Genomic DNA, 27,930 nt, shown 5'->3' on the forward strand with positions numbered 1-27,930 from the left:
GAATTACTGGGAAAAAAAATTAGAATAGAGTATCCCTTAATAATTATAAATATATTTTTAAAGAAAATTATTATTGGTTGTACAGAATATCAGTCAGGATATACCAAAATCAAATAATAATTATCCCTTCTATAACTTGGTTAGGCCAGGCTAGGTTTCTATCATTCTATAGTTAATACATTTTAGTTGATTATGATAATTAAACTATTTGTATGCAGTTTGAACTAAGTTTAATTTACCAAATGGCAAATAGTCTATAAACTGTAGAATATAATACGAGTAATTGTAATTATTTAAACACTGTTTTTAATAGAAAAAAAAATACATAATTTAATATTATAATTTATAATACACATACACAGTTTAATGTAAAATAATAATATTTCACTGCACTTAAAAAAAAAAAAAGAATTAGCAAATATAACAAGTTTACAACTTATAATATTCATAAATAATTCAAGAAATAATTTTAAATTAATATTTAGATGATTAAAAATAAAAAGTTACAATTACAATACAATGTATTAGAGGTCTGCCACAAAATTTGGATGGACTACTAATATAGGATCTTCATCTACAACATCTTGTTCTTGTTCTACGCCACTGGACTGTGATTTTGATTGTTGTGATAAGGCAATTAATACATTATCCTATTAAATAATAAAAATATTTCAAGTATAGTAACATTATATATTATATGGTACTCATATTTATTTGGAGGAGGCCACACTCTCAAATGTTATCACTGTAGTATAATGTACAGTATAACACATTTTACTTTCACAATAACCCAGCGGATCCCAAAGAGCGAAACGACATTCTGGTGCTTTGAAGTATCTTTGATAAATTTGAAAACCTGACAGTGGCGGAGATGGAAATGATAACGATTATGTAAATAAAAATGTACAAATTATGTATAATTTTAATTAAATACATAATTTTATACTACCCATTACCCATTACAATTTGTCCTGGTTTTTATTTAATTTTTCTAATTCTTATGGTTAGTCATCCTATGACATGGGAATAGCTCTTAGAAAACCTTAGTTCAAAAAGGGCCCTGTGAGCCAAAAATTTTTGGTAACCTCTCCAATAACTCATTTTATTTTACTACGATATTTTTAATATTAAGAGTGACTTGACCTATTATAAAATTTAAATATATGATTAATGATTATTACAATATTACCTAACGATCTTGATGGCTTTTATTGATATTATTATTTTGCAGCGAGTTATCATCATATAAAAATTAACAATAAATGTATAGTTTTAAAATCTTTTGTAATAAAAAAATAAAATAAAAATAAGAGCCTCCTAGAATAATCTTACCTTCAAATTTTATAATTGGCCAATTTACTCTAATATTTTAACAAACGAGTAAATTAGATTATTGTGAATGTGAAATTTGTTGTTTTTGTACAGTTGTAAGACCAACACAACATATATGGGGGTGGTATCTTCCTAATTTACTTACATTATAAATTAAACGATCCAATATTTTCTCAATAAAACTTTTTTTTTCCAACAACTCAGTTTCGTCATTGATTTGATCTTCAATTTGTTCTAAGTACCAATTGATTATGCCACTACGTAATAATCCACCATCATCACTTTCTCCTTTTTCTAAAACACAAAAAAGTAATGGAATTTAATCCTTGTCAAAATAAAATATCAGCGAACTTGCTCTGCTACAGTCTTATCATTGAGTAAGTCACCGTAATGGGTGTGTTACACTGTAAGTTAATGCAAACCATTACAAACAAGAAACAATTCTGAATAGAGATGGTAGTCATTGCCGCAAACTACAAGGGTGCACTACAAATCTCGTGATTATCTTAAATAATATTTAAAAAATTTTTGGACACATTCCAATATCACAGATCAAGATAGACTATTGGACTTACCACCAATCATCGACATAGAAAGAGATTCAGATAGGTAGTTCTTGACAATAAAACTATATTTAAATACGTTGAAAAATAAGTGCTCACTTTAATTATATATTTCTTGTATAATTATACTGAAACATGAAGTTAAAACTAACTAAATGTTCTGTTTAACTAAATATTTTGAGATCCAAACCAAATTAAAATCAAATATGTTCAATTCTATTTTACAAAATTCTCTACAAAAAAATCTTTTTTTGTTACTTGTGAGGCCATTAGACTTTGTAGAATGGAAGTTTCACGGTATATATTAATATATAACTATAAATAGAAACTTAATTTGATTTGCATATATTGTTATAATTGTGAGTATGAATATAATGCAGTAAAAAAACTCGAAAAAGCATTAAAAATCTCAACAAAAAAAGGTGAACAAGAAGGTAAAGCTCTCCTGTGCAGTAGTTGTCGAACATGTCACTGTAATGTATGTGTCTTATTTTAATTCAGTAATAAACCAATGCACACAAAAAAAAATTCTGAGCGGAGACATTGTGTCATCCTAGCATACTTGTAATAATCAAATTTAATAGTTAAAAAAAAATTATTAAAAATTCCAAAAACAATTGTATAAAATGTATAAATGGCATAACTTTCCGGTAAACTTTTTTTTTGATAGAGGTAGAAAAACCTGTTGGAAATCTTCTATTAAAATTTCTAATGTTAGCTTTGAGAAGAAAAACTTTTATGAATTTCTAACTGAAAAACAATTTATAATATTTTAAAAATGTCTCATGGCTATAAATAGTTAAATAATTTGAAAATTTTACAATCTATGGAAAATGCTAAAAAAAACCAATGAAAATTTAAAGTGTCTACTGTTATTTGATATTGAATAACTACAATATATGAAAAATCGGTTGAAGACAGTTAGTTAATTTACTGGTGAAAATCCAACATCGTAAACATTTTAAATTCAAATGCTTATAAAAATTAATGTTACTTTCTGGTAAACTTTTTATATTATTTGAGGTACAAAAATTAACATTTTTTTGTTTGTTTTTCAAGAAATTTTAAAAAATAAATAGGAATTTTCAATGTCGACTTTTAAAAAGTATCAACTAGATTAACTTTACTATCAGAAAAGATTCTGATAAAAAAACACACACACACACACACACACACACATTGTGGTAAAATACAATAAATTCATTCGCTACAATTAGAATCTAAAATTCAAATTAAAACGCACTATATATATTACACTAGAATACCAAAAAAAAATCAAATGGTTTGACGGTATTGAAATAAAATACCAATTGCAGTATTAGAGCCAGTATACAGAAAAACCGCAAACCCTAGGGCTTATATAGATAAATCAAAAATAACGTGTAAAAGTAGAAAGTGTCTAATATCTATAAATAGCACAAAAGAGCCAAAATAATTTATAGTATCTAGTGAATGGTATTATGAATATTTGATGAAAAGTCTCAAACCTCATTTTTTTTAGATTTTTTAATAAAATTAACGCAACTGAACAATTATTAAGGTAAAAATTCTAAGTTTGTATTTAATTTTTTTTTGTTATGTTTTTCTTAATTATTTTGAAAGATATTGCGAAATTTCTTCTTCACCTTTTAAATTTTTTTCTAATAAAAAAACCAGTTCACAAAAAAATTATATTACTGTATAACTTGTACATTTAAGGCTCAACTCAGATTTTAAAAATAAACAGCTAAATACAAACCAGCGATTCGTTTTTCTTCTTCACTTCTCATGTAAACAACAAGCATGTTTGTAATTCGTTTGTACTCATCAAAAGCAAGCGTTAACTTTTTTTTAGTTAAACCTCGTTTTTCTGGTTCTTCTACTGAATCAACATCCATTCCTAAATACAACAGAACATTAATATAATATATAAAATTAAAATTATTTAATAATAATTCAAATAGTAATATCAGTCAATTTATTAAAATTACCATCAGTTTCAGGTATTCCAATCAAATCATCATCATCGTCATCTAGATTGACATCGGGTTGTTCTACCCGGATTATGGACTTATTAAGTAAATTGAAAGCTTCAGATACATGTTTAGGTGTTACCTAAGGATAATTTCAATTTTTAATTAAAATATTTGTTTTTTCTACAAAAAATAAATTATCAGTTACATGATCTGAACATTCCATTTTGGCCATTGCTTCAGAAAGACGAATTAATGACTCTAACTGTCTTACTGTTATACGCCATGTTGATTTTGTACTAGATTGACTATCACGCTGTCTTAATTGAGTATATGCATTTACTAATTTCTCTGAAGCTTCCTAAGAATGAATACCAATGAATAATTACAAATACAACCACAATTTTAGTACCAAAATTTACATATATATTTCTTTTACTTACAACTGTGAGTTGGGGTTTAAATTGACGAGCAAAACCAATATACGTTAAAATATCTTCTTGACTATATAATGTTTCAGTTGTATCTTCCATATTGCTGTGGATTTCAACAATTGTCTTCGCTATCGCATAATCTACAACCTACAGTTATTTAATGATATTAAATATTATTACAATTAATTATTGATTGCTTAAAATAATAATTATTTTAAATTACCTCACTACATTCATCTATAAGAACATAGAATAAATCAAAACGAGACATGATTGGAGCTGAGAGGGATACATTTTGTTGTAAAGATTTACTTCGATCGTAACGACCATTAATAGGATTCGCTGCTGCTAATATTGATGTTCTAGCATTTAATGTTGCTCTAACACCAGCCTAAAATCATGACAATAATAAATTTTACATGTATTTAAAATAAGGAATCTCATTGTGTTTGTCTTTGAACCCATCAATGCACCCAGTTAATATACTCTTATCCATTACCCAAAGTTACTAAAACAATTTTACTATTTATAAGTTTAACTTTAAAGTGAATACAACAACAATATAAATTATTCAGTTTTTAGCTTATGTGAATCAAAAAATAATGTGGTAATTAATTACTTATAGATATATGTCTTTAATAAGGTAATAGTTAAAGAAAATTATTTAAAAAAATATATTAGAAGGAAATAAATTAACAAATAAACAAGATGATAATAATTATACTTATTATTCTTAGTCAAACTTATAGATAATTTGAAACTTAACTATTATATTTATACAAAAATATTTAAATTTGTTTGATTATAAATACTATACTTTTGCTATTGATATAGTCTGTTGTTCCATAGCTTCATGAATAGCTACTTGATCACGTACATCCATTTTATCAAATTCATCAATGCAACACACACCATTATCAGCTAACATAAGTGCTCCAGCTTCGATAACAAAATCAAAAGATTCTTCATCCCTTACAACAGCAGCTGTAAGACCAGCTGCAGTTGAAGCTTTCCCAGAAGTATAAACAGCACGAGGACACATATCAGCCACTTGTTTCAGTAGCTGAGACTTAGCAGTACTAGGATCACCCACTATACAACAATTAATATCTCCCCGAAGGGTAGTACCTTCTAATGTAGTTTTTGGAACTCCTCCAAAAAGCATTAATAAAACACCTATAAATTAAACAAAAAAATGTAATGTCAATCAAAAAATTATGCATGTATAAACCTAACCTTTCTTAATTTGATCATTTCCGTGGATTGAAGGGAAAAGACTATGTATTAGATTCGTGTATAAATTACGGTCACGGTTCATTTCATATATTTTTTCCCATTGTGGCCCAGTCATTTGTTTCTTCATACGTTCAATTGAGTCAACAGTTGATTCATCATTATGCATTTCTCCACTTCCGCCAAACTACATAAACATATGAATTTCAATATTTGTGTAATATTTAAATTTGAAGAAAAATATTAGTGTTTATATTTGTATGGTTTCTTACTCTTGAACCTGTTACAGATAAGCTGCATGCCAAAAATGCCAGCTTGTAATTTAAGTCTCTGATTCCTAAACATTTTAGTCCTTTGACACCTTCATTATTTGCATCTCCTCGTTTTTGTCCGGAAGCAGATTCAGCTCTAGCAGAAGGTGTAGACATAACACTTACATCAGGAACAACAATCAATGTACCAGTAAAATCATATCTATCACCAGCTTGTACAGTTTCAACGTTTTCGTTTCTCAGGATAATTTCAAGACTATAAAAATTTCAAATAAACATAAATAAATAAAAGGCAGTTTTTATTTTATTTCTTAAAAAATAGAAATATGAGTAAAAATATTAATATTTTCTAATAATTAAAGCGTGATTTCTATCTATACTCTATAGATATATAATGTTATTCTTTAATTTATAAGTGGTATTTATATTTATTTATTTGTACATTTTAAACGGACGAACCCAGTTACAAATATTATAGATATACGTCTAGAATTTACATAGTTTAATATTCCTTATTACATTACTATTAACCTTGAATATTATAATATGAAAGTACAGGTACTAATATAATTGGTAAAAAGGCAGGTCTAAGTATAATATACGTGATGTGACAATTATGGTTGAAAAATTCACTGAAAGAAAATGGATAAGCATACAAAATAAAGATGTTTAACAACGGAACTTAATTTAATGAGATATTGACATAAAATGTAACATTTATACAGCCAAAAGATTACTTAGGCAATAATTCAAATTATTTAAGGAGACAGAGGAAAACAGATCAACATTTAAATAATTAACTAGTTGCATTAGGCTATTTATAGGTGCATTTTGACCATAGTTTGAACATTAGAGTGGCACATAAAAGTATCTAATTGCCTGGTTCTAAGATTTGGGATATCAAAATGCATATGTTAAATGTTTTATTTTAACACGATGATTGCCATGTCACTTGATATGTATTATTGATACGCCAAGCATATTTTTCAATGTCATTCCAAATTCGTTTACCTTATTGTATTTGAAAAAACATTTATAAATACAAAAAAAAAGTTATGTATATACCTTATATCAAAAAAATTGTAATAATTCCCTCTAGGCCACCGCACATTTTTTTAGTACATTATTGTAGCACGGCATAGAAAAGTTAATATAAAACTATTAAATTTTAGGTTGCCAGCGGCCATAGAATGGTAGTTATGATCAACTATGTACGCCAGAGGTTACAACATATAAAATTTGAGAATTACAGATGATAGCTTGTGGTCACATGGCAGTCAATGTGTTATTATGTGTCAGTATTATGGTAGGAAATGTATACCTTCGTGGAATACTGCCCCGAGGAAGTTCTGATTGACATTCTTGAACTCTTATCTTTTGAAAATCAACAAATCGTGACTTATTAACATTTAAACTAAATCTTCTTCTGTTAGCACAAACTGGATTTCGGCATATAGTTGGCTGAGTATACTAAAAAAATATTAATAGCCTTTAAATACAAAATTTGTTGTTGACAAATTGTATTTTATTTATTAGTTATGCACACAGCCATTGGTGGTTTTTTATTAATTTATTTGTATAGTAATTGGTTAAACAAGTTATGTAAGTCAACACTATTTTATTCAAGTGTTGAGGTAATAATGAAAAATAAACACTTGAATTTCAAAAGAGTATATCCTCTAATAGATACAAATATGTATAATATAAGCAAAATGGATAAATTAAAAAATCAGTATTAAAATAAGTTAATGTATCATCAATCAAAAAAGAAAAAAAAAGAAAAAGTAATTGACTCATGCATTATTGTAAAGTAATTTATACATAGACAATAGAGAAGCAAATTTTAATGAACATCATAGGTATAAGCGTGTTTAGGAGTATGAATATTATACAATACAAGCCAAATAAAAAATTCAAGAATTATGAAATGTTTCATTGCCAAAGATTAACTAAAAAAATAAAATCCACTAACAATACTAATATGTACCTGAAAAAGTAATTTTTTCTGACAAAATAAATATCTTCAATAACATTATTACTTTTTAAGATTAATCAAGTGTTAATCTAATTAGACTTTATTCAGAAGCTAGTCATTTGAAGTTCAAGAGATCTATACTTAATTATTCAATGTAACAAATTATTGCATGCATAATTATAAGTTTGAATAATGGGGACACAGAAACTATTTAAACTATACACTTTCTAGCTTAACAAGCATATAGATTTTGAAAATATAGTTAAAATACATCAAAATATTTTAAATCTATATTGTCTATTGTAAATATTGTCTGAACAGAATACAAAATAAAATACTTTATTTAGTAGGTATTCATTCTATAAGTGTACTCTTAATATGGACTGGTAATGATTCTTCTAAAAAAATGTAAAATATATAGGCCAATACAATTAAATTGACTTACTTTGAATTGTTGTTCAACACTAGGAACATCTGTCTGACAGTCTTGACATGTGAAATGTCCAGATACTAGTTCTGGATGAATAGGATGTGTTCTAATAACTTGTCCAGAAATACGTACCAACTCGCCAATTTTGGCAGTTGTTAATTCTCTTACATTGAACCTAGTGGTAACATCTACAAAGCTCACATAATAATCTTGGTGGTTTCCTGTAGCTTCAGTTCGGTCGATTACAAAATTACCAACAGCTAAGCACAAAGCTGGATAAACTCTAAATTAAAAACATTGATTAAACTATGTAAATGTGAAAAATAGATACCAAATGTCATACCTGTAATATTCTTCTAGAATGGTGATGGCTAAATTTTGATTGAATTTTTCAACATCGAGGAAACTGACCTCCAATGTGAAACGTTCAGAATTTGTCATCTCAATAGCAGATTCTAAATATTTGGGTTCATTGCAGCCTTCTTCGACAAATCTAATATTTAAAAAGAATTGAAGAGTTATTATCTTAAGGGGAAAAACTTAAAAATATATAATTTAAACTTACTCCTCTAAGAAATCTTGAAATAACTTTTGCGACCTGACTTTCAACTGATCGCGTACCCTATTGACTCCTGTTTGAGTTTCAGCGACATCCATGGTGAATAAAGGATACCGACGATAAGACTTATTTTAACAAGAAATGATTTGTGCTAAGTACACAATTATGTCTATGCTAATTGATGAAACATAAACGACGACGAGAGAAAATACGAATGACGATTGAGGAATTGATGAAGAGCTTACCAGAATAATATGAACAGTAATTAATAATTATTGATACACGGGACAACAGCACACACTCTTAGGACAGTCTATTGTCTATTTCCTTCCAGTTTCAGCCAGTCGGACGTCATATACTCATGTTGCCCCGAAGTTAATGTTTTGTTGTTGTCCACCATAAATTGGCGGGAAACTTGATAACCTGTGTAACCACATTTAAATAAATGTGGTCTACCGACAACTTGGGTTGCTACAACTACCTCGAGAATCATCTACGACGATTTGATAATACTTCGAATTTATTAGGTACTTCGAGTGTTCGAACACTTTATTAATAATAATAATTTATTATGTCATGACCACGAATCAAGATATCTTTTAATATCTTTTAGTAAATCATAATTCGTGGCCACGACTATAGCTACTCCTGTATTATACCGAAATTATGCATAAAATATATTATTGTTACGATGTGTAACTACTTCTAAAATATTGCTTCGAAGTGAGATTACTCTGAATTTCAAAATCATGTATAAAAATACATATTTACTTAAAAATACATTTTAAATATCACTAAAGTATACTAAAACTACTTTTAGTGGAATATTAGCAAGTAAACTGAGTTTTTTACTATACAGTGTGCACTGTGCAATGAGAAACATTTTATGCAGTGCACAAGAAAAATTATTAATTTAGTACCTACTTAAAACCAACTATTATTACCTATAAGCTATGATTTTTACTAATATTACACAATTTCAAACTTACGTTTTAATTTCTTAACATTAGGTTTATTATAATTTATAATTTACAAGTTAAAATTATTCTTAACTACATTTATTCTCGTTATTATTAAAGCCCTACTTAGGAATTTTGGGGCTAGGCCTAATTTTTTGGTGAGGCCCCTCAACCTAAATTATATATTCAATTTGTTTAGTTTATCGTTTTTTTATTTTCAATTTATTTTTAAGATTATAAATAAATTGTACCATAAGTCTATAAGTAATTATTCAATGATTATCGGTATAAAATATAAATAAAACGTATATAAATATTTATTACAATTTACAGTAATATATGGAGGGGCTAATTATGTCGTGGACCCCTTCCTTCACCCCCTATAGGTAGACTCTGGCTACTATTATTATATTTTTATAACCCATTACTAATAAACCTATATGTAATTTTAATAATTTTATCATATGGGTATTTTCGTTTTTCTAACAGTTAGTAGTTACATTGTTATAACAGCTATTTGAAAAAAATATTTTAATTCTAATCAATCGTAATTTTAAATTAGTAATTTTTTTAAATGTATTGTTGTACAACAAAGTTTCAAAAAAAAAAAAAAAAATGCATTGTATTCAAAATTATGTGTTCAATAATTATTATTGCCTTCTATGGTTCTTACTTCTTAGAGAATTTGCAGTACACTTTTTTTTCATGCTTCTTAGACCAATACGCGGTGATAAATTACACATATTATATACTTCACAATGTCCGATTTTAATTTTTGATATATGTATGAATTATTTGACAAAATATCTAGGAATCTCAGAATCAAGATATTATTTTTTGAATTCTGTGTAATAATTGCATTATGTTCATATTTATTTTGAAAATTTTTGGATTTTAAATAGAAAAAGTGATACCTAAAATGATTATTTATATTATATTCGATTATATTTAACCATTTTTTCGAGACTACGATCTAACATCTGGAAGTATTTTTCAGCTTATAGTTAGTACCTAGTTTGTAGGTATAGTTATGTGAATAAAAATATTTAATTATAATGAATTTTCCGCAATGCATTGCAATGTGTATGCACTTGCGAGAGTTGTATTTGTCGGCGGCTGTTAGCAGATTAATTATACACTCACACATGATTGACACAGCTCAAATGTATATGTCATAAGAATTGCTTAAATATTACTCCTTAATACATTATGCTACGCTCCAGCCTCCTGCCCCTTCAACATCTGAACCAGGCATAGGCGCAAATAAAGACTTTATTTAGACAACATTGTAAATACTGTTATGTTTAGTAGCTGAATATTACTATAATAATATACCTTAATATTTATATCATATTTATAGTTCTGTATTATATGCGACTCTAATTTTCAATTTTCAATTTGATAAATATTGTCGAAGTTTGAACTTTAAATGCTAGTAAAAAATAATACCTACATTTTGACCTCTCGAATGCACCAACTAGATTCACTTTCCTACCAGAAAAGTTGCTATTGAAGAAAATTGAAGCACTTTTACTGCCCAAAACCGTGATGACAGACACACAAAAAAAAAATTAATACATAAATAATTAAATGAATATAAAAACACACATTATTGTAAAATCAATACATTCATCGCTTCGCTTAAAATCTAAAACTAAGAAAAATTTAAAATTTAAAATAACTGTAGACATCTCAAAACGAGTCATAATATTTTTAAAAATTGATCAAGCATAGAAAATGATAAAACAAAAATACCTAATTTGGTTTAAATAAATTTTTAAATTTTTAAATGTTACTTTAACCTTTTGCAGAGTATTAAAACTGATAAAAACATACTAAGGTTCCAGAAATGGCATAAATAAATTTGTATTATTTGATGCAATCCTTACCGTATATGGCGCAGTCAAAATTTTGGTCAACTTTAGGGGAAGTTTAACAAGAATATTTTTTTCATTCATTTTTTCTATGATCTTGAATTTGTTTTAAATATATACGAAAAATAAAAAGTTATGCATGAAGGTGTTTGTAAACTTCAGATTTTAACTATTTTATTCTCTGATTTCCATGACTTTTACGTTATTACAAAACACGGAAATATAATAAGCGTACCTACATACTATTATTATTCGTATAAACACAAACCTGCAGTTAACAATATAATAGTAGTAATATATAATGTCAGAACATTATATATTTATTATTACGTATAGTTCAATTTTATAGAAAGTGATTAATAATTTCGTTTTTTTTTTTCATTTTGAACGATCATAATACAATTTATGTATATAAGTATTTATTATTTATATAGGTGCAAGGTACTATGAAATACGGAATTCCATGAAATCTATTAATTAAATGAAAGGAATAAGAAATTATTTTTATTCTGAATTCATAATTGAGCGGATCTAATGTATAATAGTATGGTAAATAGGGATACGTGTGATGTGTCTACGCTTGGTTATAGAGTATTTCAATATTTGATATTTACTATAAAAGTAGCGGTGTATAGTGTGGTATTAGACACTATAAGTTTTTCTCTACTATTAGACGCACTACATCAATATTCATAACCTAACATGGCACAGAGGATAGAAGTTAAACAAACAAATTGTGTGTATACTATCGCTGCACATGTACAGACAATCATCATTACATCAATAACAATTCTTCTATCAACGCATGTAAGTAAAACTGTATTTATTGAACTAATTATTTGTACCTATTACTTAAGTTTATATTTAAATAGATGAGTAATAGATTTTTGCCAAACTGAGTACTGACCTGCAAACTATTAACTATATAACATTGTAATTTATCTATGATTTATTTAATGTATGAGTAGGTACCTACACTACACGTCTACACACATCAGATATCAGCTTGGCAATAAAGAAATATTTACTATATAGTATAAGGTACTTACCATAAATATATGATAAGAATGTTGATTTTTTGAGAAGGGGGAGGGCTTAACTACTTTATAAAATTCAATACATTTCATGCTGCACGGTTCTGTCTTCTATTTGATATTCCGAGCCTAGCGATATTAGGTACTCATAAATATTTGAAATATCAACTTTTTTTTTTCGATTTATAATTGATACCATTTTTATTTTTAACATATAGGTAACAAGGATTTTTCTTTTGTCACTTTGTTGTAATTGATAAAATATTATTCGTAGGCATAGGCACCAGCAAAATCCAAATATAATAATCGGAAAAAAAGGCTTTGAGGACCGTGGGTTTGACCCCCCCTCCCCTCCTGGACTATAGAATAAAACATTTTTACCTACTTTCTTAAAATATAATTTAATAGGTGGGGGACGAGGTGGCCGAGCAGTCTAGGCCTCGGTTGCGGCGCAGCCGTCGCCGGTTCGATTCTCGGCCACTGGGCGGCATTTTTCTTCAGCTGAGTCACGGCGGATGTTGAGAATTGCCGTCATCCCCCCACCCGGGAATGGCAGTACCTACGGGTGCCCACTTAAAAATTCTGCCAAACACAAACACGTGTGTTCCCCCCTACCGTGCCAAAAAACCTACAATACCTACTACAGCTAATGGCCACAGTTGCCGGGCTTAAGATCAATAAAAAAAAAAAAAAATTTAATAGTTATGAAATATTAAATGATCATGTATAATATTATATAACATTATTTATTGATTATTTTTTGATTTAAAATAGGCACAGTCACCATTTTTACACACCGATGTATTTCCATTGACAAATGAAGATTACATGAGAAGATGTGCACCAGTTGTAATATGTAATCCAAACTCGAAATATAGAACTTTCAACGGATCATGCAATAACTTAAGAGTGCCTACTTGGGGCGCATCTAATACTCCGTTTCTGAGACTCCTAAATGCTGAGTATAGTGATGGTATTGTACTCGTATTTACCATTAATTATAAATAGACTTAACGTTTTCTTATTTTGTTTTTAAATGAGATATTCAAAAATTTAGAGTCATTCATTTTCATTTATGATATGAAAAACAGAATGAAGTAATCTAATTTAGGTTAATAATAGTATCACATAAATATAACTTTTTTCAAAATTATTGGTTATAACTTGTAAGAATTATAAAATATATTTTTTTGACTTGTTTAATTGAATTGATTTATAGGTATTTATAAATTTCGACAACAATCAAATGGATCGCAGTTGCCTGGAGCAAGAGAAATTAATACACAATTGTTTTTGAATAATCAGCGGTTAGATGATGATGAACTAAATGTACTCTTAATGCAATGGGGACAATTTATAGCTCATGATATCACTCTTTTAAGACCAGATACATCTGTTGGTAATGTTATTACTAATAAATACTTATAATTTTTATATAAATCATTAATTGTGGGGTGTAAATATGTTATATATAATATAATGCTTGCCTAATAGTCCAATTTATATTCATTGAAATCCGCAAAAAAGCTATTTAAATTTTAAGACACCAAATTGTATATTATAAGTTATAATATAAGTCATAGTTGTAATTTATAACTAATAACAACAATTATTTTCTAATTTTATAGCAAATTGTTGTGCAGTTCAAAATTTATCTAAAATACCAACTCAATGTCAAAATGTAATTGATATACCCATAAATGATCCCGTTTATTTAAATAAAAATAAAACATGCATGTCATTTAACCGTGCAGTAACATCGGCTAATTTCAGTTGTCCATTGATGCCAGCTACATTTGTTAGTACCAAATAAAAACTTCTATGTCTATAAAATCTATTAATTTTTTTTTTTGTATTTCGAGATGGCCGAAGTCTCTCAATATATTGATGGATCTCAAATTTATGGATCTACTGATACTATAGCAGCGGGACTGAGATCCTTTATGAATGGAAAACTCCGATCAGATATTGTCAAGGACAACCAAAATACTAGAGTAGAAGAATTTTGTCCACAAGTGAATCGAACAACGTCAAAATGTGACTCATCAACAAATTCTAGAGTTTGCTTCCTCGCTGGTTAGTTGATAATACTATATATAAAACGATTAAGTCATTTTTCGTATAAATTAACATAATATTTATTATTAAATAAACATAATATGTATATACTCGTAGTGGTAGTATGATTGTAACGAACAGACTTTAAAGTTGAAGCTTAAAAATAGTCTAAAATTCAAAGTACATTTTGAAGAAAAAATTAATTAATTAATGATTTATATAAATGTAAATATAATTTTTATAATGAGCCTTAACTATAGTCTAAATTTAAAACACCACATCCATCAGGAAAAAGATACAGATTTGTGATAAAAGAAGAAAGCTTTATTATTCATTCATTCTATATTTGTTTTCTATGGCTTTATTGACTTATTGTGTAACTGGCCACCACCTCGACTTCTGAATTAATTATCAAAACCTACAATGGCCGCCTGGCTACATTTAATTTGGTCAGCTAAAAAATAAACGGACTCAAAGCTAAAAGCATCCGTGGGAGAAAATTAATTTTAGACCAAATAAATGTCCCCCGACCCTCCTCCCATTAAACCCAACTGCCTGGTTATGCCAGTAAGTCTAGTATAGTAAATTACTAACATTGGTGTTACATGCAAAGCTGTCAAAACATTGCCCTCGGACCATCTCCGCACTCTACTGATTCAATAGTACCGATGCAATTCATCGTGACATGATACTGTATGGTAGTATCATTCTCCACAATTACAAACGAAAGCCAAAGGTTTTCCAAATCGAGATGCGGGTAGATAACTATGGCAATCCATTGACCATCAATAATTATTAGGCATATTCTAAAAGAAGGCTAATGGACAGGATGCGTCTAAAACATCTGAAACAATTTAACCTGGTTTAACATTATAGTATCATTAGAATGTAAAATATACAACTTATAAGTATATTAAAAAAAGTTTGTTTAAATAATAAAACCATAGGGAAATATGGAAAAAAAATTATTTATATCGATTATTTGTATTGTTTTATACAGGAGATATTCGCATAAATCAAAATTTGGGAAACGCACTTCTTCATAATTTATTCTTGAGATTTCATAACAATTTAGCATCCAAGCTGTTTTACATAAACCAATTTTGGACGGATGAAATACTCTATCAAGAAACTAGAAAGATTATTGGAGCAGTTATTCAACACATTACTTACGATCATTATTTACCTATTATATTAGGTATAATAATCCCTTTTTTTCGTGAATAAAACTATTTTGTTATAGAAACATTTAATATTTTTAGGAGAAACGTATACAGAGTATTATGGTTTATTTACTCCTCAAACAATGTACAGTGATAGAATAAATCCATCAACATCGTTAGAATTTGCAGTTAGTTCATTTCGAATACTTCATAACCAAATTCCAGCTCAATTAAAGTACGGTATTTGGTTTAAAATATAGGTACTATATAGATTTACTATAAGTATTTAAATAAAATGTTTTCCAAACAGTTATATAAATTGTTTTATCACTTGTAAAAACAAAAAAATAGTATGTGCTGTGTTATCAGAAATTTCTTACTTTGCCCCTCCCCCTCCCGCCACGGAACTGCGGCCTCCCTTTTAAGGAATCATTTTTCAAAAGGCTAAAAAATAAATAATAGTTCGTATAATTACAAGGATTTTGAACAAGCACAAGTTAAATCATCCGTGTGTATGTACCTACCGTCAGTAACATTTTAAAGCAGTAAAAATATTTTAACTTCAACTTGAGAGTATAGTTTCTGGTATCAAATTTAATTTAGTTGTTTTTTTTAAATTAGGGGTTTCAGAGAAAAATGGCATTCCCGATAATTTTCAAAATAATCGGGAACGACTAAAAATCACGAAAAATTTAAGTAAAACCAATTTTCAACAAAATTCTTGTAATACAAAAACAAACAACGTTCAAGTGTTAACTTATTTAAGAATCATCGCACTGAATATTTATATTAGAGCTTTTACATATAATATTAAATGTTTTGGTTCGTTTTGTCATTATACCTACATTTGTAATCGTTTCAAAATTTGCAGTTATTTTTCTGATCATGGCTAATAACATTTTTGCTTGATGAGTTGAAAATCTTGAAAATTATTTACAGCAATTTGTATAAGTATTTTTTATAGTCTATACCAATGGAATTTTAAAAGTACTTAGATTAATTTTAAAATTTACACACCGCTCAACGGAATACAATGATCAAAAATATATATTAGATGATTTCAAATGAATAATTTGTGGTGTTAAGTTACTTATAATGAAATACATTGTAATATTGTATTCATATATTTTACAAATTTTCTTAGCTTCATCGATAATAAAATGTATAAAGCTGCATTTCGAGTTAATTTAACAGATTGGATGGATAGACCTGATTTGTTACCTATGGGGAAAAATGTTGACTGGTTAATAAGAGGACTTGTTGAAACTACAGGTCGTGAATATCAAGCATCATATAATCAATTGGTTAGATTTTTGTATATTATACATATTATAATTACTCTTATTTAATAACATATTAAAATATATTTTTCAATCATTTTAACTGTTAGTAAAATAGATATGAGATATGACACATACTCTAAAAATTATATTTTGACTATTTTTAGATTTCAAATTTCCTTTTTCGCTCTAATTTGCCCGATATTACTGGACAAGATTTACTATCTATTGATATACAGCGAGGCCGTGATGTCGGTTTACCAGTATATAATCAAGTCAGATCAATTTGTGGAATATCAAGGGCCAATTCATTTGATGATTTATTGGATTTAATACCTTTTAAAGTTAATTTCATGATTCATGTGACTAAAAAATAGTAATACATTTCGATAATTTATTTTATTAGGCAATACAAATATTAAAAACACTTTATGCAACAGTACACGACGTAGATTTACATGTCGGGGCATTACTTGAGATGCCAGAAGAAGGATCCATGGTTGGACCTACTACTAGATGTATATTATCTGATAGCTTTTTTAGATATAAGTATGGTGATCGATATTTTTACGATGTACTAGGACAACCTGGTAGTTTTTCACAAGGTATTTTATTCTTATTATATATTTATATGTAATACATTTTAGTTTTAATTAACATTTTTGATTTTCCAGAACAACTAAAAACTATAAAGCAAATTAACTTAGGCCATGTCATATGCGATACAACTAATTTATTTACTCTACCTTTAGATGTTTTTAAAAGTCTACACGAGTATGTATAATTTTAAATAATAATAATATATTTTTTTCCGGCTTTACGATCCATTGAGGATATTTACCGCCAAAACTACCTTCTCCCATTTCTCTCTGTCATACGCTATAACTTTACAATCAATCCCATCACCTTTTTGGGCTGCTGCATTCCATATTTCATTTATGCTGTCTACCCATCTTTTTCGTGATCTTCCCCTTGGCCTCTTCCCCGGCTCCCCGCTAATATCCAAGTCATTATTTCTTTTATCAGGCATCCTTCATTCCTTCCGCACGCCATGCATGTCCAGTTCATGTTATTTAATTAATAATATTAAACAATTTAATAACTACAAAACTTTTAAAAATAAATAACAAACTTTATATTATACTATTATATGTCACATCTACCGATTTTTGCATTTTTCATATCAATATACTAGTTATTTGTTTATTTATTTATGATTTATTGTAAAACATACGAACTGAGCCCTTTTTACAATAAGTTATTAGTTATTTTATTATTAATAAAAGTTACTTTGTAATATATGCATTATAACTTAAGTAATACTTTAACTTTAAAATATCAACTTGTAAAGTAAAAAATCATAATTTTGTAAAGATTATTTCATTGCACGAGAAGACATTTAAAAATATAATTGAACGAAGTCAGTTTACTATTAACATTTAACATTGATTATAATTTATAAATAGTACTTTAATACTTAAAATCAATATATTAGGTACGTAATAATATTTAATTACATATAATATTATGTTTTTTACAGTTTTTCTTCGATTAAATGGAATTGCGATAAACACTTCAAAATAGATCTAGAAGCATGGAGAGAGTTCAAGTGATATAGTGAACATTATTATGACATAATGAATACTATAAGCTAAAACCAATATCTAATACAATGATTGAACGATGTCCTAAAAAAACTTACAGTCACCATTGGTATCCAACATCCAATATCCAATAGACATATTTTAATAATATTTTTTAAAAATTAGTTGTAACTTGTAAATAAGTATAATTAATGTACATATTCGTAAGCCAATAGTCTTGATAAATATATATAGGTTTATTTATTGTAAACAAATTTTTAAAAAATAATTATTATAAATTTGAAGTATCCTTTGTTTTTTAATTTACGAAATATTTTAAGAAAATAATGCCTATAACTTATTGTCACAAAAAGTTACATAAAGTTTCAATCTGTAATCGACTAACCTAACCAAACCCTTAGTCGTGTTTGTCGTGATCCGAGTGAGTGTAATATTCATTCGATTTAATTTATTTATATTTAAAATGCCGAAATCAGTGCAACTACATCTAGTAGACTAAAGAAATTTGTTGCCGGATATAAAGGATTTTTTTCTACAGATGGCTTATTAGTTTTGTTCTGTTTAATGTTTACGTCGAAGTGAATGGCTAAAAACGTTTCACTGTCATCCAATATTTATTATCTGGGAAACACAGTTGAATGTACGAATACTCTAGAAAAAACTAACGTTAATTTCAAATGCAACATCAGAATCTCCTTTTTCAAGACATGTAAAAATGGTATGGTTCTTAATATATTAATTGTTCAGATTGAAATTACAATATGTTGAAATAATTACAAGTCTACGACAAATGAACCGTATAAATACAATATAATTTTATGTAAACATAAATTATAAAAAATAATGGAAATAAAAGCTTTTTTTATTTTTTTATTTTATAGAGTATATTTACCTACAAAATAAGAACATAAATGCATATTTCTGAGGTTTTTAGAGCACATAAATCCGGGCCCTAATCATAAGCAACTCAGAACTCTATTATGTGTGCATACTGCATAGTAATTCTGTCAATCATAATATATCCGCAAATTAAGTTGTTGAAATAGTTATAGATACATGTGTCACAAATTATAACAACAAAATATACAACATGAAGCACTCGCCAAAATCAGTATAACAGTATTTGTAATGCCTAACTTTTAATGTTGTAAGGGCAGGGCGAGGGGACCTGTGTATATTATTATTTATTAAACACAATAAAGGTATAAAAAGAAACATATGATTACATATTGAGTAAAAGGTGTATGGTGGTCTAATTGGTGTATAATATTTATAATACCTGAGACATGCCAGGTTGCATGAAAAAAATATTAATATAACGGTTTAATAAAATTTAATTGATTAATCATGGGCCACTAAATCATGTTTAAAGAACCACTAACTCACTATTTATTCGTTAAATGTTTAGTGATTGTTAATGCAACCCGGAATTAGAGTAATAAAATGTATTATTTATTATGTAATATATTATTTTAAATTTAAATCAGAAAAAAACAAACATTGATATGTGAAATTGAAATTAAATTCAAAATGTTTGCAAGTCTTGCGCCCTTGCCTGTAATCATTGATTTTATAATATTATAAAATCAATGCTGTAAGTGTACTTAATTCAACACCATAAATTGTTCTTCAAAAACACAATATCGTATATTGTTATTTACTAAATGCAATGAAGCTATAAGATTCTTAGATATTAATTACCTAGATTTGTTTCCTTTTCATAGCGTCATTGTATTTTAATAAATAATAATATACGATGTTGTGTTTTCGAAGAATAATTTATTGTATTGAATTAAGTACCTACACTTACAGACAGGGCTTGCAATTAAAATAAAAATATTTTGATTTCAATTCCAATTTCACATATCAATGTTTGTTTCCTATAGGAAATATATATACTTTATAATTTTCTCTATTTTTTTTTTTTATTCTTAAAATGCATTTGTCTGCGGGTATCCACATACCCCTTCTAATTTTTTTTTCATTCATTCAACCCAATTGATGTTTTAATATTAACTTCTTTACTTTAAACTTTGAAAGCTATCTCGAGGAGACCTCTGAATAATCGTTCTCAAATTTGCATTGGTACCTACTCTATAATTTTACCGAAATTTAACTTAAGTTGATTTTCACATAGATACATACCTATTTTAAACTTTGTCCAGCTGTCTCAGGAATAAAAATAATAAATTAGAAAATTAACAATAATTATTATTTGTTTTGATATTTAATTTTCGGTCGCCGCTAAAATATTTTAATTTTTTGTACACAACCTTAATAATATTTTGGGACAAATGTCTATTGGACCACTTGGAACATGAATCATTTGTTCTGAGATACAGCCATAGTGTTCACTATCATAATCAGTAATCATATTGGATGAATTTCGATAACAAAATAGTTAATACTGAATTCAAATTTTTTTTATATTAATCCTTAGATATTGAGTTATTCTTAAATAATAGAATATTATTAATATAATAAATGTTTTAAACTATAATTTATTCAAAATTGTTTCCTATAGTGTGCTGCCACAAAAAGGCTTGATTTATCCTTATTATACTTACGCTGATCTTATTGATATTATCATTGTTGTTACCACACATAATAAAATTTTCTGATCAAACTGCTTAATGTTTCTCTGTCTTTCGACTTTTAAATTTAAATCACGTTTACTATTTAGTATCCTGGTCTTGTTGATTATTGCACCATTGATTGGTCATTACTATCTTTCAAAGGTAGGTAAATTTTACAAATTAATTAAAGTTATTGAAATGTCTATATGTTTTTAATATTATATATTTTATCCTAGGAAGAAAAAGATGGATTTGAAAATTCTTATAATTCACATTCAAAACTGGAAGTTCATGGGGACTATGGTGCTTTTAGAGCTACCGACTTAAAACATAGAATAGCTGAACTAGTTAGAATAAAAAGTAATTTAAATAGTATTTTATATTTATATAGGTATCTCATACCTAATGTATTATTAACATACACATTCTTTATTTTTATTTATATATATTAAATGAATCCCAGAGTAAAAGTCAGATTTTTTTTGGGAACAAAGTCTGATTATTAAATTACTAAATGGAAAAACAGTCTGATTTGATATTTTGTTAAGTAAACTTACAGTAATAGAAGGTGAGGTAGATAACAAAATAATTGATGTATTAGTAGGTAAGGTAGTAAAAGCTATGATAAACTTTGTACTAACAATATTTCCGAGAGCCCGTGGTACAACCATTTTATGCATCTTGTTGGATGTACGCATCCAATTATTTGGAAGTTAATTTTTAAAATTCTTGAAGAGTTAGGAGCAGATTAAGCTATAATATCGTTACAAGAATTAGGTGAAAGAATTTCTAATTTCCAGCACTAAAATAATGTAACATTGGCAGCACCAGTGAACATTCACGAAACTCGTGGTCTAGAGTGGCCGAAAATAAAATATCGATGGAAGAATATTCAATTAATTAGAAATTGTATTCAAAAATGAAAAAATGTAATCAAATTATAAATTTTTAATTTTTTTTACAATATTTACATTACCTACTTATTTAAAATTATAATGAAAAAAAAAATTAAATCAGACATTTTTACTCCCATTTTATATGCACCAATAGTAAGGTAACAAATATATATTTTGATATTTATTGAGTTCTTAATGTTTTTTTTTAGATTCTGTAAACAATGAATTAAGAAATATTGAAGGAAAACGGCAGAAACTTCTTAGTGAACTTGCTTTAAACCATAAAAAAATTGAAGATTCTAAAGCTGAACTTATACGACAAGAAGCAGAATTAGAAAAACTAAAAATTTCTGTGAAACAAGTTAGTATAATACATTTAATTTCTCTAAAAATATAAGTATGCTAATTTATTATATTATTTTAGGCCCAAGTTGCAGAAAATGAAGCTATTATACAGAATTCTCCTAATCTTGCCCCACCAACAATTATATTACCAAAAAATCCTCCTTCATTTATACCTCTATCAGTAAACACACATTACACCTGTCGTAATATGAAAAATTGTTTTGATTATTCTCGTTGCTCATTAACATCAGGATTCCCATTTTACTTTTATCGCCCGGAAGAATTACCAGAATTAGTTTCTACATCATTGAATAAAATTGTTTTTCAAGTTTTACGCTATAACCCACATTTTACAAACAGTTCAGATAATGCTTGTGTGTATGTAGCTTTAATTGGTGAAACTCAAAATTCTATTAACATAACTCAATTAGAACGTCTTCCTTTTTGGGGCGGTGATGGTAGAAATAATATATTATTTTATTTAAGTAAAAATGTCTATAACAAACCAAATTTTGATCAAAATATTGATTTTGGACGTGCCATACTTGCTCAGTCATTTTGGAATGAAAACAATTTTCGTTCTGGCCACGATATAATGTTGCCTGTTAGTTTTGGACCACCAGGGGGAGAAGTTTGGATGGATTCTCCATACATGCTACCAGCTAGAAGAAAATATCTGTTATCTTTTGAGGGATACAAAAATATCAACTTTACCAAACACCAACAAAACTTTGGTAATTTAGAATTTAGATATATTAAACTAAATAGATTTGTATTAATTGTTAATAAACAATTTAATTTTTTTTTTCAGTTGATATGTTACAAAAGTTCATAACACAAACAACTGATGATCAGTTTTATATAATAACTGATTGTGAGAACCAAAGGGTTGAGAGTAATATCACTGATTGGTGTTTGTGTGGTGATGAAACTAAACGCAAAGTTTTTATTACTCAGTCAACTTTTACATTGATTTCAGCTCCTTTAGATAATGAAATGATATCAACAGCAATGATGCAAACCCGTATTTTTGAATCGCTTAAATTTGGTGCTATTCCTGTATTTTTAGAACATGACAGAATTGGATTACCTTTTGATGAAGTAAAATCATAGTTAAATTTTTATCATAGACATGTGCACGAGAGCAGTGGAGGGAGCCAAAATATTACCTGTAGTCTATTATATTTTTGAGATATGAATGCCAATTACTGATGATTATAGTCTATTGTAAATTTAATCCCGTAAAATTAAACTATTGAATAATTTTTGTGGGTTGGATTAGGTTTTAATGTGTATTTATTTGTATGTAAACTATATGTTTACTCAATGGTATTATCATTCTTTTGAAATTTATTTTCATGTCTGATTTTAATTAAAAAATAGGTTGGTTTATCTTATTCTGCATCCAAAACTAAAGTCTACACATGTCTATGCTAAGTATTCAGTGAATTACAACTTCTTACTTAACTTTATTTCAGGTTATTGATTGGTGTAGAGCTGCTATATGCATAGCAGGGGAGAGGATTCCAGAACTTCATTGGTTGTTGAGGACTATACCTGATAATGATATTCTATTAATGAGGCGACAGGGTAGAATGCTCTATGAAAAATATTTTGGAACTATTCAATCTATTTTAGATACAACTCTTGCTGTTATACGTAATAGAATTGGTATACCTCCCAAGCCAGTGATTGATACACCTTCACCAAGTATATTTAGTGAAAATTTTAAAGTGAGTTTTTAACTAATTTATTATATAAATTAAAAATATGTAAGTACCTACATAAATAATTTTAATATAGCCGATTAAAATGGATCCAATAATACCAGATGCTGAACCTGAAGAAAGTTTAGGTCCCTTGGAGCAACCTTTTAATTCTCCAGTTTTTAAAAGAAATCATACAATTATGAATATTCAAGGTTATGAACTATGGAACAGTTGGGGAGATCCATTTAAACTTTACCCTCACACGCCTTTTGACCCATTACTTCCATCAGATGCAAAATTCATTGGTTAGTGAAACACGTATTTTAGTGGTTTCTATTAAAATTGTACTCATTTTTAAATGTTTTGTCTCTTATACTAAGGCTCTGGTAAAGGCTTTCGACCAATTAACAATGGAGCAGGTGGAGCTGGAAAAGAATTCTGTCAAAGTCTTGGTGGAAACTCACCACGAGAACAGTTTACCATTGTTATACTTACTTACGAACGTGATCAAGTATACTGAACAAAATAATTTTTGCTATATAATATATTCTTTAATTTTATAACATTTTTATTTTTACTTATTTTTTGTTAGGTTCTTATGAATTCTCTTAGCCGATTACATGGTCTGCCATATTTAAATAAAGTACTTGTTGTGTGGAATTCTCCTAAACCACCTCTCGAAGACTTACGGTGGCCTGAAATCGGTGTACCTATACATGTTAGTATAACATGATTAATTTTATTTTTATATTTGGAATTTATGTTATGTAATTTAAATTGTATTCATCAGGTCATTCAGGCAGCTAAAAATAGTCTTAATAATAGATTTTTGCCCTATGAAGCAATTGAAACTGAAGCTGTTTTGTCAGTTGACGATGATGCTCATTTAAGGCATGATGAAATTATGTTTGGTTTCAGGTAAATTGCTGATTTTCATTATTGTATTTTTAATCATTATTTAACACCAATACTTATGTATTGTTAAGGGTTTGGAGAGAACAGCGTGATAGAGTTGTTGGTTTTCCTGGACGTTTTCATGCATTAGACCTTAACCATGGTGGTTGGCTTTATAACTCAAACTATAGTTGCGAATTATCTATGGTCTTAACAGGCGCTGCGTTTGTACATAAATACTATTTATATTTGTATTCATACTGGCTACCTCAAGCAATTCGAGACAAAGTAGACCAATATATGAACTGTGAAGATATTGCAATGAATTTTTTGGTATCTCATGTTACCAATAAACCTCCTGTTAAGGTAATTATGTGGTTAATTAAATATTTTGACCCTACAATAATATGCTTATTATTTTAACTTCAGGTAACATCTAGATGGACTTTTCGCTGTCCAGGATGTCCTGTTTCACTGTCTGAAGATGAAACACACTTTTTAGAACGCCATAAATGTATCAACTTTTTTACAAAGGTAAAATATTTGTTTTGTTTTTTTTATTTATCATCAAGTTTAAAATATGATGCCAGTAAATATGAAATTTTGAATTTAAATTCCCATTTAAGAGGATATCAGCTCGCTTTTTGTTCTCTTACTGGCCCACAGGCGACATAGACAAAACATATTTATGTAGAATCATTTTTTTATGTTTTTGAATAATATTAGAGTAACATTACCGATTAAAAAATCAATAAAGCATAATATTTTTGATGGAATGATATATTGATTTGTCTAAGTATGACATCAAAACAATTTAAACATTATTTAAATTTACATAATTTATTTTTTATTTTGAAAGTCAAATACTTAGTCAAATAATAATAAAATAAAAACCAATATATCATACCCTCAAAATATTATCCTCTATAACTTTTGTAATAAGTGATTTTACTCTAACGCTATTCAAAAATCATGAAAAATGATTTTAGGTGAAAACATTTAATCTATGTTTAGCATGAGCCTGAGGGAGAAAACAAATATTCATCCTCTTATTAACATTTTATAATATTAAATATTTTTGTGTTTCAGATATTTGGGTATACACCTCTTCTAAATACTCAGTTTCGAGTTGATTCTATTCTTTTTAAAACTAGAATACCGCATGACAAACAAAAATGTTTTAAATTTATTTAAAACTTACAAAAAGAATCAGATCAAAATTAAATCTATGATTGTTTCAGTCCACATTCCGTAGAGATTGGGTCATATGTCTATATGATTTAACAAGACTGATAATTTTAAATTTAACTAAAAATATATACCATTTTGACTTTACTTGAATAAAATAATGTAATTGATAAATTATTGATAAACACATTGTAAAAGTATTAAAAAAGTTTATATTTCTATGACACATATATACACATTAATTAATTATATAATTTATATGTGATGAAAAGTTATGATTATAAATATAAAATCCTAATTTCCTAAATATTTTTCAATAGTGTGTAGCTAGGAAATATGGTGAAAATTTTGTTCGTTAGATTCTTTAGAAATGTTTACAAACAATAAAAAAATGTTATAAGCAAAATACTACAAGTGTTTTCATAATTATTAAATTACATTTTTCTAAAAATGTCCAGTTTTTTCTTTCCACATCTTATGTTTTTTAGTAACTAATTAGTAGGTAGTATATTGTTATCTTTAATGAAATTGTAAGATTCTGTGATTTACTAACCGTTTTTAAATACAAAATATAACTACTAAATTGTTGGTGTGCGTTGCAAGTATTTACTATATCCATTATTTCAATTTATTAAGGAAATTTTACTCTGTAATTGAGTAATAATTAGCGCCTGTACTTAAATTCCCTCAAACTATCTGAAAATACTCTAAAAATAGCACAAAATGCGTTTTAACTACAAACATTGTTATAACATTTCTTGAGCAAAAAAAAAAAAAATACAAAGTTGAAGTAATATATTCGATTAAGATGTAACACCACCTGATCAATTAGTTGTTGATGGTATAAGTCTACGAAGCATAACAGCCGTTAATCACACTGTAAATAGATGAAGACGTTATCGACATAAAAATCATAAATAGTATGATTGTAAAAATATGATGAATGATCTGAACAACATTTTTTGAACCAATTTATTGAATTACCAATTAAGTTTGATTTGAAGTACATTAGTGCAATGTTCAATATAGACAATATAGTCTAAAATTACATTTTAGCTCATCGCAAGCATACACCGTTTGCCGGGAGGGAATGGTTGTGCCATGTGCATATTGTACCCGTTGCGCTGTGCTGTAGGGTGGTATCCGTCAATATACTATTTCTAGACGATGAAAATTATGTGTAAAATCTTTATTGCTTGAATCGCAATCGATATAGGGATGTCAATATATTATCGTCAGTGGTCCGTGCCTCTTTTAGTCGGGTGGCTAACATAATGGGTATTGTTTTGTGATCATGTAGGATTGTAGGAAGTACTGTTCCTATCATATTTTCGCGATCATTGCGAAATGTGTAACCTCTATAACACTGTAATTATAAATCAGAATTTTAAATCTACAAAAAGAAAATTATATTCAAAATCTAATCAAAAATCATGATACAGCTAAATTAGTATCGTGCAAGGGTGTAACAATGTAAAAATGAACCTAACCTAAGGTGATATATTATAAAATGGCGACGATCCGTGCGGAGTTACGGCGCACCGGTAAAAATCATACAATTATAATATAAATTATCAATATATTATTTTTAATTTAAATC

General features: G+C 27.7%; 3 protein-coding genes across 4 annotated transcripts; 2 read left to right on the forward strand and 1 right to left on the reverse strand.

Moving 5' to 3' along the window:
• Positions 1-511: 511 nt before the first annotated feature.
• On the reverse strand, positions 512-9,134 carry LOC111031214 (DNA replication licensing factor Mcm6). Its single transcript, XM_022311068.1, has 14 exons — positions 8,757-9,134; positions 8,535-8,684; positions 8,207-8,474; positions 7,108-7,256; positions 5,787-6,042; positions 5,518-5,701; positions 5,099-5,457; positions 4,505-4,672; positions 4,291-4,428; positions 4,056-4,208; positions 3,866-3,989; positions 3,634-3,774; positions 1,478-1,626; positions 512-650 (listed from the first exon to the last, which is right to left on the reverse strand). Exons 1-14 carry the CDS (start codon positions 8,846-8,848, stop codon positions 525-527), a joined length of 2,457 nt encoding a protein of 818 aa, XP_022166760.1. The 5' UTR covers positions 8,849-9,134; the 3' UTR covers positions 512-524.
• Positions 9,135-12,228: 3,094 nt separating this feature from the next.
• Positions 12,229-18,927, forward strand: LOC111031232 (peroxidase-like). 2 transcript variants are annotated; one of them, XM_022311097.1, is made up of 12 exons: positions 12,229-12,390; positions 13,392-13,590; positions 13,837-14,016; positions 14,246-14,415; positions 14,480-14,693; positions 15,676-15,873; positions 15,938-16,073; positions 16,983-17,142; positions 17,286-17,462; positions 17,525-17,723; positions 17,793-17,892; positions 18,659-18,927. In XM_022311097.1, exons 1-12 carry the CDS (start codon positions 12,286-12,288, stop codon positions 18,729-18,731), a joined length of 1,911 nt encoding a protein of 636 aa, XP_022166789.1. In that variant the 5' UTR covers positions 12,229-12,285; the 3' UTR covers positions 18,732-18,927. The 2 variants fall into 2 exon arrangements, with proteins under 2 accessions (XP_022166789.1, XP_022166792.1); XM_022311100.1 differs by lacking the exons at positions 17,793-17,892; positions 18,659-18,927 and having other exon boundaries at positions 17,286-17,494; positions 17,559-17,704.
• Positions 18,928-21,146: 2,219 nt separating this feature from the next.
• LOC111031193 (exostosin-3) lies at positions 21,147-26,738 on the forward strand. Its single transcript, XM_022311036.1, has 13 exons — positions 21,147-21,460; positions 21,535-21,658; positions 22,404-22,555; positions 22,619-23,273; positions 23,351-23,640; positions 24,018-24,272; positions 24,343-24,553; positions 24,629-24,759; positions 24,841-24,966; positions 25,039-25,166; positions 25,235-25,508; positions 25,572-25,676; positions 26,232-26,738. Exons 1-13 carry the CDS (start codon positions 21,356-21,358, stop codon positions 26,334-26,336), a joined length of 2,661 nt encoding a protein of 886 aa, XP_022166728.1. The 5' UTR covers positions 21,147-21,355; the 3' UTR covers positions 26,337-26,738.
• Positions 26,739-27,930: the final 1,192 nt, after the last annotated feature.

This window comes from Myzus persicae, unplaced genomic scaffold (assembly GCF_001856785.1).
Source record: "Myzus persicae strain clone G006 unplaced genomic scaffold, MPER_G0061.0, whole genome shotgun sequence".
In the NCBI taxonomy this organism is placed as follows: domain Eukaryota; kingdom Metazoa; phylum Arthropoda; class Insecta; order Hemiptera; family Aphididae; genus Myzus; species Myzus persicae.

What these genes read in the sequence shown, in the direction of transcription:
- LOC111031214 (XM_022311068.1), bottom strand. Translation starts at nt 8,848, where the DNA reads ATGGATGTCGCTGAAACTCAAACAGGAGTCAATAGGGTACGCGATCAG. An exon ending in AGACTATATCAATAGCAAAA is followed by an intron (nt 4,673 to 5,098) that starts GTATAGTATTTA and finishes TCATGATTTTAG; the next exon opens with GCTGGTGTTAGAGCAACATT. An exon ending in TGGAATACCTGAAACTGATG is followed by an intron (nt 3,775 to 3,865) that starts GTAATTTTAATA and finishes TGTTGTATTTAG; the next exon opens with GAATGGATGTTGATTCAGTA.
- LOC111031232 (XM_022311097.1), top strand. Translation starts at nt 12,286, where the DNA reads ATGGCACAGAGGATAGAAGTTAAACAAACAAATTGTGTGTATACTATC. An exon ending in TAGAGTTTGCTTCCTCGCTG is followed by an intron (nt 14,694 to 15,675) that starts GTTAGTTGATAA and finishes TGTTTTATACAG; the next exon opens with GAGATATTCGCATAAATCAA. An exon ending in GTTTTTAAAAGTCTACACGA is followed by an intron (nt 17,893 to 18,658) that starts GTATGTATAATT and finishes TGTTTTTTACAG; the next exon opens with TTTTTCTTCGATTAAATGGA.
- LOC111031193 (XM_022311036.1), top strand. Translation starts at nt 21,356, where the DNA reads ATGTTTCTCTGTCTTTCGACTTTTAAATTTAAATCACGTTTACTATTT. An exon ending in CAAACACCAACAAAACTTTG is followed by an intron (nt 23,274 to 23,350) that starts GTAATTTAGAAT and finishes TTTTTTTTTCAG; the next exon opens with TTGATATGTTACAAAAGTTC. An exon ending in CCAATAAACCTCCTGTTAAG is followed by an intron (nt 25,509 to 25,571) that starts GTAATTATGTGG and finishes TTTTAACTTCAG; the next exon opens with GTAACATCTAGATGGACTTT.